This window comes from Mustelus asterias, chromosome 5, assembly GCF_964213995.1.
Source record: "Mustelus asterias chromosome 5, sMusAst1.hap1.1, whole genome shotgun sequence".
NCBI classification, from domain to species: Eukaryota; Metazoa; Chordata; class Chondrichthyes; order Carcharhiniformes; family Triakidae; genus Mustelus; species Mustelus asterias.
In genome coordinates this window covers 35,506,847-35,523,823 of record NC_135805.1, presented here as the reverse complement: position 1 = coordinate 35,523,823, position 16,977 = coordinate 35,506,847, and the positions used below count along the sequence as shown (strand labels likewise).

Below are 16,977 nucleotides of genomic sequence, written 5' to 3'. Positions count from 1 at the left end.
GTGTGATGAGTTGCAGATTTTTTTCATTGAGGCCTTGGGTTGGTGTTATACTGGCAATAGCTACCGTCTCCCCAGTGGCACTGCTTGCAATGACAGCTGCCTCTGGCTGGCAGATCTCAGCAGGCTGGACTTTTACCTCCAGGGTCCCAGGATACTAGGGGAAGATGTGCCATTGTCCAGCTAAGTGCCCCAATAGCATTTATATTGGTCTTCCTTAAAAGAGGCAAAGTGGGGTTCTCAGGCTAGGCCCACTGTTTCATTTGAGTCCAGCTTGAAAGGGAAGATAGAGTTGAAAAGATGGGAATAATCAAGAAAGTGACAACTGCAACATAGTAGCAGTCAAACAACCTGAAAAGCTGAGCGTGTGCATAGATCCAAAAGACCTCAATAAAGCTTTGAAGAGATCTCACTACCACATGACAATTATTGATGAGAATTTGCCACAACTTGCCAGGGCAAAGGTCTTTACTATCTTAGATGTGAAGGATGGAAATTGCCAAGTGAAATTGAATAAGAAAAGCAGCAGTCTCTTGACGACGTTCTGGATATTATTTGGGAGGTACAGATGGTTGCGCAGTGTGAAATGTTGCGCAAGCTCACTGCACATGATGTTTAATGATTGGGGCACAGAACAAGAAGCAGCTTTCACTCATATTAAACAACTAGTTACGACAACACTAGTGCTGAGGTACTATGATGTTAACAATGAGGTCATCCTGCAGTGTACTGCCAGTGAGACAGGACTTGGAGCAACCCTCATGCAGCAAGGAAAACCAGTTGCATTTGCAGAAAGAGCTTTAACGTTAATTAAGTCACACTATACACAGATTGAGAAAGAATGCCTGGCTATTGGTCGTTGCTCATAAGCGTTTTAATCATCTGACCAGAAAACATTCTCAAAGCACTTCCATCTGCTCGAAAGTGTCTGCAAAGTATGTTACCTTGTTTGCAGAGCTATCATTTGGAAATGAAGCACAAGCAGGGGAAGCAGATATACATCGCCAACATTCTGTCAAAATCCACACTTCCTTTGAAGAAGGTTGCTGATGCTAATACAGAATGTGAAATCTGTGGGGTTCAGTGAGAAGCAGCAGCACCATGCTTTAGATGTCATTAACCCAGCAGTAACACTGAATCTAACATGCAGTAAGACATTGCAATCTGTATGCAGCATGTTCTTTTTATGAAAAGGGGATGTTTGGAGAAGTGCCTTTGTGCAATGTGACCATAGGCTTGCCAAGTCATGTTATCCTTGGTGTCTAAAAGCTAGAGAGCAGAAACCATTTCATTCACCATTGGAGTAGGGGCTATTACATGAGACTTGAAAACCACAGAAAATCCTGTTAGGACTGTAAAGCATTGGCTTTACTATACAGTGCAAGGAGGATTTGACTTAAACCCATCTTAGATTTTGAATTACAGGTCATAACGTATGATATTAATATAGAAGACAGACAATTCAGAATTATTACCTTCGACACAGTTTTGGGATTTGAACATCCAAAATACTTGCTGAATTGGCTAAACAATCTCTGACCAAAAAAATCCACCCTCTTGATTGTCGTCAGTCAAGTCAAACTGTCTCTCAATACATTGAAACCAAAAGATATCTAAAGACACTTAGCACAAACATGGAACTGAATCCTGTAAGGCACAAGCCATATCAAAATTAGGAATCAAACAACAAAGGTTAGAAAACATATTAAGGAATAGAATTTGATGCTGAAACTTGATAAGGGCATCAGGATTTTGGGTCAGCAGAAAACTAGATGGGTGATAAGCTATCAAAAGTAATGAGGTATAAATTGATGACACAATCCTGAGTGATTTCAATGTCAAGGATATCTCCAGGTTGTATGTCAGTATTGAGCAGGTTTGAGATTTAGGTGCTACTCAATGACTAATTATAATTTGATCTGTTAATGTCACATATATTGGGATACAGTGAAAAGTATTGTTTCATGCACGTTATACAGAAAACAAACATACCATTCATAGAGTACATAGGGGAGAAGGAAAGGCAAGGGTGCAGAATATAGTATTGCAGTTACAGATAGGGTGAAGAGAAAGATCACTTAATACATGATAGGTCCATTCAAAAGCCTGATGGCAGGCAGGGAAGCAGTTCTTGAGTTGATTGGTACGTGTTCTAAGACTTGTGTATCTTTTTCCTGATGGAAGAAGGTGGAAGAGAGTATGTCTGGGGTGCATGGGGGCCTTGATTATGCTGGCTGCTCTTCTGAGGCAGCGGGAAGTGTAGACGGAGTCAATGGATGGGAGGCTGGTTTGCGTGAAGGACAGGGCTATGTCCAAAACCCTTTGTAGTTTCTTGTGGTCTTGGTCAGAGCAGGAGCATGTGATATATCCAGAAAGGATGCTTTCTACAGTGCATCTGTAAAAATTGGAGAGAGAGTCATAGCAGACATGCCAAATTTTCTTAGCCTCCTGAGCAAGTAGAGGTGTTGGTGTGCTTTCTTAACCAGAGCTTTTGCATGGAGGGACCAGGACAGATTGTTGGTAATCTGAACACCTAGAATCTTGAAGTTCTTGACCATTTCCACTCCATCACCATTGATGTAGATAAGGGCATGTCCTCCACTACGTTTCCTGAAGTCAATGAATATCTCTTCATTTTACTGACATTGAGAGATTATTGTTGTTGCACCATTTCACTAGATTCTTTATCGCTTTCCTGTACTCCATCTCATCATTGAGATTGGACCCTCTACAGTGGTGTCATCCGCAAACTTGAAAATGGAGTTGGAGGAGAATTTGGCCACATAGTTGTAAGTGTATAAGGAATATAGTAAGGGGCTGAGGACACAGCTTTGCGGGACACTGGTGTTGAGGATAGTCATGGAGGAGGTGTCATTACCTATCCTTAGTGATTGTGGTCCATGTGTCAGAAAGTCTAGGATCCAGTTGCAGAGGGAAGAACTGAGCCCTAGGCCACTGAGTTTGAAGATGACTTTTGTTGGAATAATGGTGTTGAAGGTTGAGCTGTAGTCAACACACAGACCACTATTTATAAGGATAGGTAATGACACCGGTGGTCAATAAATAGAAGTCTGACCTATGTGCCCTTGTTATCCACATGTTCCAGGGTTGAGTGTAGGGCCAGGGAGATGGCGTCTGCTGCGGACCTGTTGTGGTGATAGGTAAACTGTCATGGATCCAGGCAAACTGGAGTTGATGACAAACTTTTTGAAGCACTTCATAATGATGGATGTCAGAGCCGGGTGGTAGTCATTAAGCTGCACTATGTCATGATGGTATACTACGTATTTGATCAGGTAGAGTGAACTAATGACTAGTATTAAAAGATGTGAAACAAATCATCTTAATGGATTATAGTTTTTGATTTGATTTATTATTGTCACATGTATTGGTATACAATGAAAAGTATTGTTTCTTGCGCGCTATACAAAGCATACCGTACATAGAGAAGGAAAGGAGAGAGTGCAGAATGCAGTGTTAGTCATAGCTAGGGTGTAGATAAAGATCAACTTAATGTGAGGTAGGTCCATTGAAGCTGTTCTTGAGTCGGTTGGTATGCGTCCTCAGACTTTTAACCATTTCTTGTGGAACTACAATATACAAGTTAGGATGAGGGGGCATGTGGAGAAAGAGATGAAATGACCATTGTTTTCAGAGCGAGGTTTACTCCAAGTATAGATACTGTGAAATTAAATGATAGCACAATTAAGAAAAATAATAAAAATAATAAATTCAAACAAGCAGAAATGTATGGCAAATTGCTTTTTATTTTTTAAGGTACTGAAACCCTGATACATTAATTCAGCATAAGAATGTGTGAACCTGAATTAGTTACTCATGTCTTCTCCAATTAGGATTTGAGGTAAACATTACTGAGTTTAACAGTCAAATGCAATTGAAATGCACTGAAATTATGGTAGTCTGGCTCTCTGAACTGACCTTAAAATGACATTATATTTTGCAGCTTATTTTGTGGACATCCATTAGAGACCTAGGTAAGAAAAATAATTCATAAACCTATGCTCTATTTCTTTACATTACTTACACTTAAAAAGAAAATCAAATTCAGCATTAGTATAACTTAATTCTACTGGGTCATAACATATGATTTACCAAATGTGTCCAATGCATTAGGACAAAATCTCAAACTTCTCTCCTTCCTACCACCTGGTGAAATTGCACATTACTGGGAAAAATAGTAGGAGCTTTTAAAAATCGAAGATGTGTCGAACTGGGCTTTCTTTAATATACAGGACACAAACAACTAACAGAACACAGAAACATGTGAATTTTTAAGATTAAATCACAGCAGTACAAACTTATTGTTTACGGTGTCCCTGAATTTTTATGCTTTTGAATGGCATCTGTAACCAAGCACATGGAAACCAATATATTCTGATCTAGTAGGATGGACTTTTCTGGAAAGTCATTAATTAACTGCCAACAGTTATGGAAGGCTATCATTTACATCTGGAAAATCTCGAAGCATTATTCATTTCATTCAGTTTGTCCCAGTAATGAAATAATTGTTAACATTCTAACTCAAGTAGCTGCAGAGGTGAGTGACTGGTGATCAAAAGGAAGGGGAAATGTCAGATATGTCTGAATTGGGCTGAATGCAAAGTAAGCCCCCACAGTACATGAAATGTTTCTATGCCTGCCAGAATTTGTAAATAAAAACCAAATATTTAAATGGACAATCACTGCAACGGTTTATTTGAAAAATCTTCTATTTGTGTTTAAGCCCATTCTCATTAGTTTCTTTGCAAGTGAAACAAATCCAATGTCAGGGATGGCCGATTATGACAATATTTCACGTGAATTAAAACCGCACAAACACAAAATGGACCTCACTGTAAACAATGAGGAATTCTGTTCATGGGAGTAAATAACCACTGGAATCTGAGTTTCCTTTATTTCTCAAAATGTTGCACATAGCTGCTAAATGTTAACTACTTTTATTTAACCTCTTATCTTTCACACCATTCACTCTACAAAGGTCTGAAAATACCCATCAATCTCAAATGGTCTTTCCAAAGAACATTCCATTTTACGATAGCCCCATTCTTAAATGCCTAGTATGTACTCTAAATATTTAGATATTTGAAACTACTCAATACCAATTCTTTGCACATATAACAAAGCCTGTTTCAATTGACCCATTCAAGATGCAATGTTTCTGCAATGAAGGCATACATATCAGTGACCTCCTGAATTACTTTAGCAGTTGGTTTTCCCGCACCATGCCCAGCCTTAGTATCAACATAGATAAACAATGGATTCATCTGATTTGGGCTCTGGCCAACAACATGCTGCAGAGTAGCTATGAATTTCATAGAGTGGAGAGGAACTACGCGATCATCATGGTCTGCTGTCATCAACAACATTGCAGGATACTGAATGCCATCATCTGGTAGTTTAATATTATGAAGTGGAGAGTATCTAAAAAGAGAGATGCAAACATAGCCATCAATATTTATGCATAACAGACATTCAAGAGCAAGGTACGTGTATGAAATGGAACACTTCATAGATCCCAAAAATTATTCAAGTATAGAACTCAGGTTTATAATTAGATTGAGATACCCAATTTAACCAGCAATCAATAATTTAGAAGACTCCTGTGACAGAATGCTGAGAAAATTTACATATATAACATTTACACTATTAAATATTTCTCATTAAACTAGTTGCAACTTAAGAACTTAGGATCAATGGCATTTCCAGAAATGTCAATGATGCATCTGTAAAAGTAATTCCTACCTCTATGAATTGAAAATAATCCATAACTATTTATGAATAAATAAAAATCGTCATAAATAATGTATTTACAGCCACTTTCACGTCATGAATAAATTATATCAGATCTATTTTTGGGACAGGGAAACTATTCCATCCCAGTCACGATGTATGGAATCAACAATTCAAATTTGATGGGCATTTAATAGGTTCAGTTTCTTGTGCAAGAGGAAACCCCCTCCCCCAACCAGCCTGATTCCCGCGCATCTAAGTTTAAGTTTATAAGATAAGTTTATTTATTAGTGTCACAAGTAGTCTTACATTAACACAGCAATGAAGTTACTGTGAAAGTTTCCTAGTCTCCACACTCCGGCACCTGTTCAGGTACACAGAGGGAGAAGTTAGCACGGCCAATGCACTTAACCAGCACATCTTTCGGACTGTGGGAGGAAACCAGAGCCCCCGGAGGAAACCCACGCAGACATGTTATAGCTCTAGCTCGTTAGAGGGGTCAGTTTTTGTTCAAAGCGTGCAGGAAGGTTTTTTGACTCAGTATGTAGACAGGCCAACTAGAGGTGAGGCTATATTGGATCTGGTGCTGGGAAATGAGCCAGACCAGGTGCTAGACTTGGAAGTTGGTGTGCATTTTGGTGATAGTGACCACAATTCGGTTACGTTCACCTTAGTGATGGAAAGGGATAGGCATGAACCTCGGGCCAGTGGTTTTAGCTGGGGGAAGGGTAATTATGAGGCTATTAGGAGAGAATTAGGAAACATAGGTTGGACTAGGAGATTACAGGGACTGGGAACGTCCGACATGTGGAGTTTTTTCAAGGAGCAGCTACTGCGAGTCTGTGATAGGTATGTCCCTGTCAGGCAAGGAGGAATTGGTAGGGCTAGGGAACCGTGGTGCACCAAAAAAGTTTCTTTGTTGGTTAAAAAGAAAAAGGAGGCTTATGTTCGGATGAGACGTGAGCACTCGGGTAGTGCACTAGAAAGCTTTAGATTGGCTAAGAGGGAGTTGAAGAGCGAGCTTAGAAGGGCTAAAAGGGGACATGAGAAGACTTTGGCGGATAGGGTTAAAGAGAATCCTAAGGCGTTCTATAGGTATGTCAAGAACAGAAGGTTGGTTAGGGCAAGTTTAGGGCCAGTTATAGATGGCAGAGGGAAGTTATGTGTGGAACCGGAGGAGATTGGTGAAGCATTGAACCAATATTTCTCTTCGGTGTTCACGCAAGGGGACATGAATATAGCTGAGGAGGACACTGGGTTGCAAGGGAGTAGAATAGACAGTATTACAGTTGATAAGGAGGATGTGCAGGATATTCTGGAGGGTCTGAAAATAGATAAATCCCCTGGTCCGGATGGGATTTATCCAAGGATTCTCTGGGAGGCAAGAGAAGTGATTGCAGAGCCTCTGGCTCTGATCTTCAGGTCGTCGTTGGCCTCTGGTATAGTACCAGAAGATTGGAGGTTAGCGAATGTTGTCCCATTGTTTAAGAAGGGGAACAGAGACTTCCCCGGGAATTATAGACCGGTGAGTCTCACTTCTGTTGTCGGCAAGATGTTGGAAAAAATTATAAGGGATAGGATTTATAGTTATTTGGAGAGTAATGAATTGATAGGTGATAGTCAGCATGGTTTTGTGGCAGGTAGGTCGTGCCTTACTAACGTTATTGAGTTTTTTGAGAAAGTGACCAAGGAGGTGGATGGGGGCAAGGCAGTGGACGTGGTATATATGGATTTTAGTAAGGCGTTTGATAAGGTTCACCATGGTAGGCTTCTGCAGAAAATGCAGATGTATGGGATTGGGGGTGATCTAGGAAATTGGATCAGGAATTGGCTAGCGGATAGGAAACAGAGGGTGGTGGTTGATAGTAAATATTCATCATGGAGTGCGGTTACAAGTGGTGTACCTCAGGGATCTGTTTTGGGGACACTGCTGTTTGTAATATTTATTAATGATCTGGATGAGGGTATAGTTGGGTGGATTAGCAAATTTGCTGATGACACCAAAGTCGGTGGTGTGGTAGACAGTGAGGAAGGGTGTCGTAGTTTGCAGGAAGACTTAGACAGGTTGCAAAGTTGGGCCGAGAGGTGGCGGATGGAGTTTAATGCGGAGAAGTGTGAGGTAATTCACTTTGGTAGGAATAACAGATGTGTTGAGTATAGGGCTAACGGGAGGACTTTGAATAGTGTGGAGGAGCAGAGGGATCTAGGTGTATGTGTGCATAGATCCCTGAAAGTTGGGAATCAAGTAGATAAGGTTGTTAAGAAGGCATATGGTGTCTTGGCGTTTATTGGTAGGGGGATTGAATTTAGGAGTCGTAGCGTTATGTTGCAACTGTACACAACTCTGGTGCGGCCGCACTTGGAGTACTGTGTGCAGTTCTGGTCCCCACATTACAGGAAGGATGTGGAGGCTTTGGAGAGGGTGCAGAGGAGGTTTACCAGGATGTTGCCTGGTATGGAGGGGAGATCCTATGAGGAGAGGCTGAGGGATTTGGGATTGTTTTCGCTGGAAAGGCGGCGGCTAAGAGGGGATCTTATTGAAACATATAAGATGATTAGAGGTTTAGATAGGGTGGATAGTGATAGCCTTTTTCCTCTGATGGAGAAATCCAGCACGAGGGGGCATGGCTTTAAATTGAGGGGGGGTAGTTATAGAACCGATGTCAGGGGTAGGTTCTTTACCCAGAGGGTGGTGAGGGATTGGAATGCCCTGCCAGCATCAGTAGTAAATGCGCCTAGTTTGGGGGCGTTTAAGAGATCCGTAGATAGGTTCATGGACGAAAAGAAATTGGTTTAGGTTGGAGGGTCACAGTTTTTTTTTAACTGGTCGGTGCAACATCGTGGGCCGAAGGGCCTGTTCTGCGCTGTAATGTTCTATGTTCTATGGGAAGAACGTGCAGACTCCGCACAGACAGTAACCCAAGTCAGAAATCGATGCTGTGAGGCAACAGTGCTAACCATTGTGCCAATATGCTGTCCATCTACCTTGGACCATGGCCAATCCATGCAACCCACATATCGTCAGACTCTAAGGGGCAAATTAGCAGGCCAATCCACCAAACCTGCACATCTTGGAGGGAATTTCTTCCCTCTCGTGCATTATCATTTTGATCCAGCTACAGAAAATATTTAGATTGGACAGATTAACATTCGTTTTGAGAGATAGAAGTCTGATATAATCCCAATGGCATGAAGGTCCTGGGATAAATTTTGGGAAAGGAGAAGCTCAGTTACCAAAGTTGAATTTCCCCAAAGCCCTGCTGAAAAGGGTAATGATTTGACCTAGCATCAAGAAGCATACTGTTCAATGCTGACATTTAAAATTTGTCTTGAGGATGGAATATTAAAAGACGTTGTATCTTGATTTCAGCCTGCAGCAATAATGTTGTATTGTTTTATTAACTTGTTATTTTTGTTTATTTCAAAAATATTCATTTGTTCTTCAAATAATTTTTGATTTTCACAGCCTGCGATGCATCTCTTTAGGATTAGAGATACATGTGCTATATGCCCTATATGCTGTCAAGTGTGGTTTCCCTCCTTCCTCACAATCTATTATGGACCTTTTCTCACAGCTCCCAAACATATTAAAAAATCACACTAAAAGCATAAAGATCTTTCAATAGCCATTTTTTCAACTGTAAGAGAACTGATCTTGTTCACACTGAAGATTCACACATCTGTATTTATGGCAAAAGATGTAGGCTATCAATTAGCAACAGGAAATTTGCTTTATTCTCCCTTTTCAAATTTAGGATAGAACATAGAAAAGCTACAGCACAAACAGGCCCTTCGGCCCACAAGTTGCGCCGAACAATTTCCTTACCTTCTAGGCTCATCTATAACCCTCTATCTTACTAACCTCCATGAACCTATCCAAAAGTCTCTTAAAAGACTCAATTGAATCCGCTTCCACCACCACTACCGGCGGCCGATTCCACGCACCCACCACCCTCTGAGTGAAAAACTTACCCCTAACATCTCCTCTATACCTACTCCCCAGCACCCTAAACCTGTGGCCTCTCGTGACAACCATTTCAGCCCTGGGTAAAAGTCTCTGAGAATCCACTCTATCAATACCTCTCAACATCTTATACACCTCTATCAGGTCACCTCTCATCCTTCGCCTCTCCAAGGAGAATAGACCTAGCTCTCTCAACCTATCCTCATAAGGCATGCCACTTAATCCCGGCAACATCCTCATAAATCTCGTCTGCACCCGTTCTATGGCTTCCACATCCTTTCTGTAATGAGGCAACCAGAACTGGGCACAGTACACCAGGTGGGGTCTGACCAGGGTTCTATACAGCTGCAGCATTATCTCCCGATTTCTAAACTCAATTCCTCTATTGATGAAGGCCAGTATTCCATACGCTTTCTCAACCACAGCCTCTACCTGCGACGCCGCTTTGAGCGTTCTATGAACCTGGACCCCAAGATCCCTCTGTTCTTCCACACTGCCAAGCTTCTTACCCATAATATTATATTCTTCCATCCTATTCGACCTGCCAAAATGAACCACCACACACTTATCTGGGTTGAAGTCCATCTGCCACTTCTCCGCCCAGTCTTGCATCCTATCTATGTCTCGTTGCAACTGCTGATATCCCTCTACACTATCCACAACACCTCCAACCTTTGTCATCAGCAAACTTGCCAACCCATCCTTCCACTTCCTCATCCAGGTCATTTATAAAAATCACAAAGAGCAAGGGTCCCAGAACAGATCCCTGGGGCACCCAACTGGTGACCAACTTCCACTCTGAAAAAGACCCATCTACAACCACTTTTTGCCTTCTGTGGGCAAGCCAGTTCTGAATCCACAAAGCAACATCCCCTTGTTTCCCATGCCCCTTCACTTTCTCCATAAGCCTTGCATGGGGCACCTTATCAAGCGCCTTACTGAAATCCATATAAACCACATCTACCGCTCTTCCCCCATCTAAGTGTCTAGTCACATCTTCAAAAAACTCAATCAGACTCGTAAGGCATGATCTGCCTCGGACAAAGCCGTGCTGACTACATTAGATCAACATCCTTTTTGGCTATGGATTGGCTTGCGAAGCTCCTGTTCTACATAGCTCAGTTTGCAACTTGATAAACATAAGAATATCTTTTGGAAAGTTTCAATATGCAACTTACTTGATTAAGTATTCAAACTGCTCCTTGCGGTCTGAACAGCCAAAGTCAGTGGTCCACGCATGTCCAATGGTAAATTTGTGGAATTTGAGCATGTCCATGACTCCAACCTGCACTACTGCACAGCCAAAGAGGTCAGGTCGTTGGTTCACGCAAGCCGCTATAAAAAGGAGAGATTGAGAAACTTAACAATGGTCAAAATTAACTTATGGGAGTTAGACTAGAGATAACGAATTAATCTACAGCTTTCATTCTCTGTTCTTTTTGCCCATCTCTAGTTACCCAGATATGATGGCAGCAGTAGATCTTCTTGCAAATTGAAAAGCCAGCCTTGAGCTACCAACCCAGGGTCATTTGCATAGGTAACTGATGTGGCCTTCCTAACACTGGCTACATGCATGAACAAATTTAATAGAGAGGCAACAGAATTTCTGAAGCAAAGAAAGAATACAACCAAATAACATTACTATGGTAACTGACTGGAGCTGTCACATAGCCCTCTGGATGTGCAAGCAGTTTTGAATTTTGTTTCTACAGGCGATAAGAACTGAAGTCAATTATTGAACTTACAATATTTGGTCTGTCCAAAACTCTTTGTAAAAAACAGTCTTTCATATTCTGTAGCATGACAGAACTCTGTTTTTCCACACAAGCACAAATTAGTATTAACTGTTTATTAATTTAGGTAAGGTTTAACATAAAATTTGGGCTATTGTGATCATCAGGTTTTCATTTCATTCTAAGTTAGACTGCTGATTATATCACATGATGTGATCACAGGATTATATCACACACAGACAAAGCTAAACCAGTATTTAAGGACAATTTCAAAATTAGATACTGCAAATGCGTTACAATAATAAATCGGATCACCAAGAAACATAGCAAAGTCATTGCATGGCTTCAAAGTGATCATCTAATCGCTAAATATAATCTTCTGCAATGATAGCCTTGTTTTTCAAGGGTACCTGATGTTTACATTAGGAAGGTCTGTCGGCTGACAAGTCCCCAGGACTTGATAGCATTGGTTCTTAGAAGTTGTGGTTGCAGAGAAAATAGATGCATTGGTTTTAATTTTCCAAATTTTGCAAGATTCTGGATAAAATCTTCCGATTGGAAAAAAACAAATGTTTATTCCTATTCAAAATAGGAGGAACACAGAAAGCAGGAAACTACAGGCCAATTAACCTAACGTCTGTCATAGGGAAAATGCTAAAATCTATGATTAAGGAATTTGTGGCAGGGCACTTAGAAAATCATAATGCAATCAGATAGAGTGAACATAGTTTTGTGAAAGAAAAATTGTGTTTGACTAATTTATTAGAGTTCTTTGAGGATGTAACAAGCAGTGTGGATGAAAGGGAACCCGTAAATGTAATGTACATGGATTTCCAAATGGCATTTGATAAAGTGCCACATCAAAAATTAAAAGACAAATTAAGAGCTCACAGTGTGGGGAGTAACATATTTGCATGGATAGAGGATTGATTTGCTAACAGAAAGCAGATAAATGGGTCATTTTTGTACTGGCAAGCTGTAACTAGTGGAGTACCACAAGGATCAAGACTGGAGATTCAACTATTTACAATGTACAGCAACAATCTGAATGAAGAGACTGAATCTATGCTTGCTAAATTTGCTTTGACACAAAGATAGGTAGGAGAATAAGTTGTGAAGAGGAGACAAAGACTGGAATTTTCCAGCCCCTCTGCAGTGGGTTTCCTGTGGCAGAGGCCATTGGCTACTGGCAGGAACTTCTGGTCCTGCCAAAGTCTATTTTGAATGGCTGGAAAATTGTGTTGACAAGAAAGGCTGAAAATTCCACTCCTGGAGTTTGCAAAGGGAAGTGAGTGGGCAAAAATTTGGCAGGTGGAGTATAATGTGGGAAGATGGGACTTTGTCTGTTTTGGCAGGAAGAATAAAAAAACAGTTTATTTCTTTAAATAGAGGGAGATTGTATTACACAAGTACAGAGAGATCTAGGTGTCCTGGCACATGAATCAGAAAACTTTAATATGCAAATACAGCAAGTGGTTAGGAAGGCAAATGGCATCTTATCATTCATTGCCAGGGGAATGGAATATAAAAGTAGGGGTGTTTGCTGTTGTACAGGGTATTGATGAGACCACGTCTGGAGTACTGCGTACTAACTTAAGAATGAATGGTGATCTTACTGAAACATAAAAAGATCCAGAGGGGACTTGACAGGGTGGACGTTGAAAGGAGAGACCAGGACCATGGCACACAGTTTAAAAATAAAGGGTGTCCCATTTAAAACAGATGGAAGGAGAAATGTTTTCTCTGAGGATTGTTAGTATGTGGAATTCTGTTCCCTAGAGAACAGTGGAGGCAGAATCATTGAATATTTCCAAGGTGGAGTTAGGTAGATTCTTGATTTGATAAGGCAGTCAAAAGTTATGGCATAATCAGATCAGCCACGATCTTACCAAATGACCGAGCAGTCTCAAGGGGCCTAATGGCCTTCTCCCAATTTGTATGTTATGTGGGATACTGTTGTATTTTCAGGGCTTCTGCACAGTGAATATCAAAAACATTGGGCTCAACAATGGTTCTGTTGTCTTTTTAAATGAAAAATAAAAGACCTGTAAAACATTCGGAGTATTTTTTATCATTTTACTTTGTTTTTTTTATTCGTTCATAGGATGTGGGTGTCGTGGCTGTCCCAGCATCTTTTGCCCATGCAAGTATTTATGAGTCAACCACATTGCTGTGGGTCTGGAGTCACATGAAGTCCAGACCAGGTAAGGATGTAAGATTCCCTTCCCTAAAGAATATCATTGAGCCAGATGAGTTTTTATGGTAATCGACAATGATTTCATGGTCATCATTAAACTTCTAATTCCAGATTTTTATTGAATACAAATTTCACCATCTGCTGTGGTGGGATTCATACCCAGGTCCCCAGAGCATTGCCCTGGGTCTCTGAATTACTACTCCAGTGACAATACCACTAGCTCCCCTTATCAGCAATGATGGAGTTATATGATATAGATGCAGAGCTAAAAAGTTCCATAAAACGTGGCAACGATGAGTATAAAATATTGTCCTGTTCAATGTATTAGAATGCTAGTTTCAATCACAGCAGTTAAGATGCCAGATGGTAAATAGAACCTCCCTTATTTGACATAATGTGACAGTCCTTTCTCAGAAAATACAAATTGCCAGTTAATCAAGTGTCCCCAATCTTTGGTTTTACATTGTAGGTTTTATAATGGAAGGTTTTTCGAGGAAGTGATGAAGATGATTGATGAGGGTAGGGCAGTGGATGTTGTCTACATGGACTTCAGTAAGGCCTTTGACAAGGTCCCTCATGGCAGACTGGTGCAGTAGGTGAAGTCGCATGGGATCAGAGGTGAGCTGGCAAGGTGGATACAAAACTGGCTCGGTCAAAGAAGACAGAGGGTAGCAGTGGAAGGGTGCGTTTCTGAATGTAGAGCCGTGACGAGTGGCGTTCCTCAGGGATCAGTGCTGGGACCTTTGCTGTTTGTAATATATATATAAATGATTTGGAGGAACATAAGAAATAGGAGCAGGAGTAGGCCATCTAGCCCCTCGGGCCTGCCCCGCCATTCAACAAGATCATGGCTGATCTGAGGCGAATCAGTTCCACTTACCTGCCTGCTCCCCATATCCCTTAATTCCCTTATCGACCAGAAATCTATCTACCCGTGATTTAAACATATTCAACGAGGTAGCCTCCACCACTTCACTGGGCAGAGAATTCCAGAGATTCACTACCCTCTGACAGAAGAAGTTCCCCCTCAACTCTGTTCTGAACCGGCCCCCATTTATTTTGAGGCTGTGCCCTCTAGTTCTGGTTTCCCTTCTAAGTGGAAAGAATCTCTCTACCTCTACCCTATCCAGCCCCTTCATTATCTTATATGTCTCTATAAGATCACCCCTCAGCCTTCTAAACTCCAACGAGTGCAGACCCAATCTGTTCAATCTCTCCTCATAAGCTACACCCCTCATCTCCGGTATCAACCTGGTGAACCTTCTCTGCACTCCCTCCAAGGCCAATATATCCTTTCGCAAATAAGGGGACCAAAACTGCACACAGTACTCCAGTTGCGGCCTCACCAGTGCCTTGTATAATTGCAGCAAGACCTTCCTGCTTTTATATTCTATCCCCCTTGGGATAAAGGCCAACATTCCATTCGCCTTCTTGATCACCTGCTGCACCTGCAGACTGAGTTTTTGCAATTCGCGCACAAGTACCCCCAGGTCCCTCTGCACAGTAGCATCATGTAATTTTTCTCCATTTAAATAATATTCCAATTTACTATTATTTCTTCCGAAGTAGATAACCTCACATTTGCCAAAGTTATATTCCATCTACCAGATCCTCGCCCACTCACTCAGCCTATCCAAATCTCTCTGCAGACTTTCCGCATCCTCCACGCAATTCGCGTTCCCACTCCTCTTCTTGTCATCAGCAAACTTTGATACCCTACACTCAGTCCCCTCCTCCAGGTCATCTATGTAAATGGTAAACAGTTGAGGCCCCAGCACTGATCCCTGCGGCACGCCACTGGTCACCAACCGCCAACCAGAAAAGCACCCATTTATTCCAACTCTCTGCTTCCTGTTAGGATAGCCAATCCCCAATCCACGCCAACACCTTACCCCCAACTCCCTGTACCCCAATCTTCTGCAGCAACCTTTTGTGAGGCACCTTATCGAACGCCTTTTGGAAATCTAAAAACACCACATCCACCGGTTCCTCTCTGTCAACCGCACGAGTCACATCTTCATAAAAATCCAGTAAATTCGTCAAACACGACTTTCCCTTCATGAATCCATGCTGCGTCTGCTTGATCGAACCATTCTTATCCAGGTGCTCTGCTATTTCCTCTTTAATGATGGACTCCAGCATCTTCCCAACTACGGACGTTAAGCTAACTGGCCTGTAGTTACCCGCCTTTTGTCTACTTCCTTTTTTAAACAGCGGCATAACAATAGCTGTTTTCCAATCAGCTGGCACTACCCCAGATTCCAGCGAATTTTGATAAATAACTACTAACGCATCTGCTATTACCTCAGCCATTTCTTTCAGTACCCTGGGATGCATTCCATCCGGGCCCGGGGACTTGTCTACCTTCAGTCCCATTAGTCTACCAAGCACTACCTCTTTAGTAACAGTAATTGTATTAAGGACCTCCCCTCCCACCAACTCTCGATCTCTAATATTCGGTAAACTATTTGTGTCTTCCACCGTGAAGACCGACACAAAGAATTTATTTAAAGTCTCAGCCATTTCCTCGTTTTCCACTATTAAATCCCCCTCACGTCCTCCAAGAGTCCAACATTCACTCTAGCCACTCTATTCCTTTTTATATATTTGTAAAAACTTTTACTATCATTTTTTATATTTTGAGCTAGTTTAGTTTCATAATCTATCTTTCCTTTCTTAATCGCTTTCTTAGTCGTTCTTTGTTGTTTTTTAAAGCTTTCCCAATCCACTAATTCTCCACTATTTTTGGCCACTCCTTACGCATCTGTTTTTATTTTAATACTCTCCTTTATTTCCTTCGTTATCCACGTCTGGTTATCCCTTTTCTTACAGTCCTTCTTTATCACCGGAATATATTTTTGCTGAGTAGTTAAAAAAATCTCCTTAAAAATCCTCCACTGTTCCTCAGCTGTCCTACCTACCAGTCTGCTCGCCCAGTCTACATTAGCCAATTCCACCCTCATCCTATCGTACTCCCCTCTGTTCAAGCAGAGGACACTGGTTTGGGACCCTACTTTCTCACCCTCCATCTGTATCAGAAATTCAACCATATTATGATCACTCAACCCAAGAGGATCCCTCACAAGAAGATCCTTCATTCTACCTGTCTCATTACACAGTACCAGATCTAAGATAACGCGCTCTCTCCTACCTTCTGTAACATACTGTTCAATGAAACTATCCCGACAGCATTCTAAGAACTCTTCTTCAAGCCCTCCACGTGCAATTTGAGTCGACCAATCAATATGCAGGGTAAAATCCCCCATGATTATTGCCGTTCTGTTTTTGCACGCATCCATTATTTGCTTGTTTATAGCCCTCCCCACCTCTAAGTT

At 41.4% G+C, this 16,977-nt stretch overlaps 1 protein-coding gene across 2 annotated transcripts in view; it reads right to left on the bottom strand.

Annotated features, from left to right (window-relative positions):
* Positions 1-3,972: 3,972 nt before the first annotated feature.
* The window catches only part of LOC144493468 (prolyl endopeptidase-like), a 131,088-nt gene continuing 118,083 nt past the window's right edge, over positions 3,973-16,977 (bottom strand). For both annotated transcript variants that reach the window (XM_078212418.1, XM_078212419.1), the window contains exons 14-15: positions 10,891-11,047; positions 3,973-5,439 (exon numbers count right to left, since the gene is read on the bottom strand). In XM_078212418.1, coding sequence (XP_078068544.1) covers positions 5,148-5,439; positions 10,891-11,047 — 449 coding nt within the window. In that variant the 3' untranslated portion in view covers positions 3,973-5,147. The remainder of the gene's footprint in view (positions 5,440-10,890; positions 11,048-16,977) is intronic.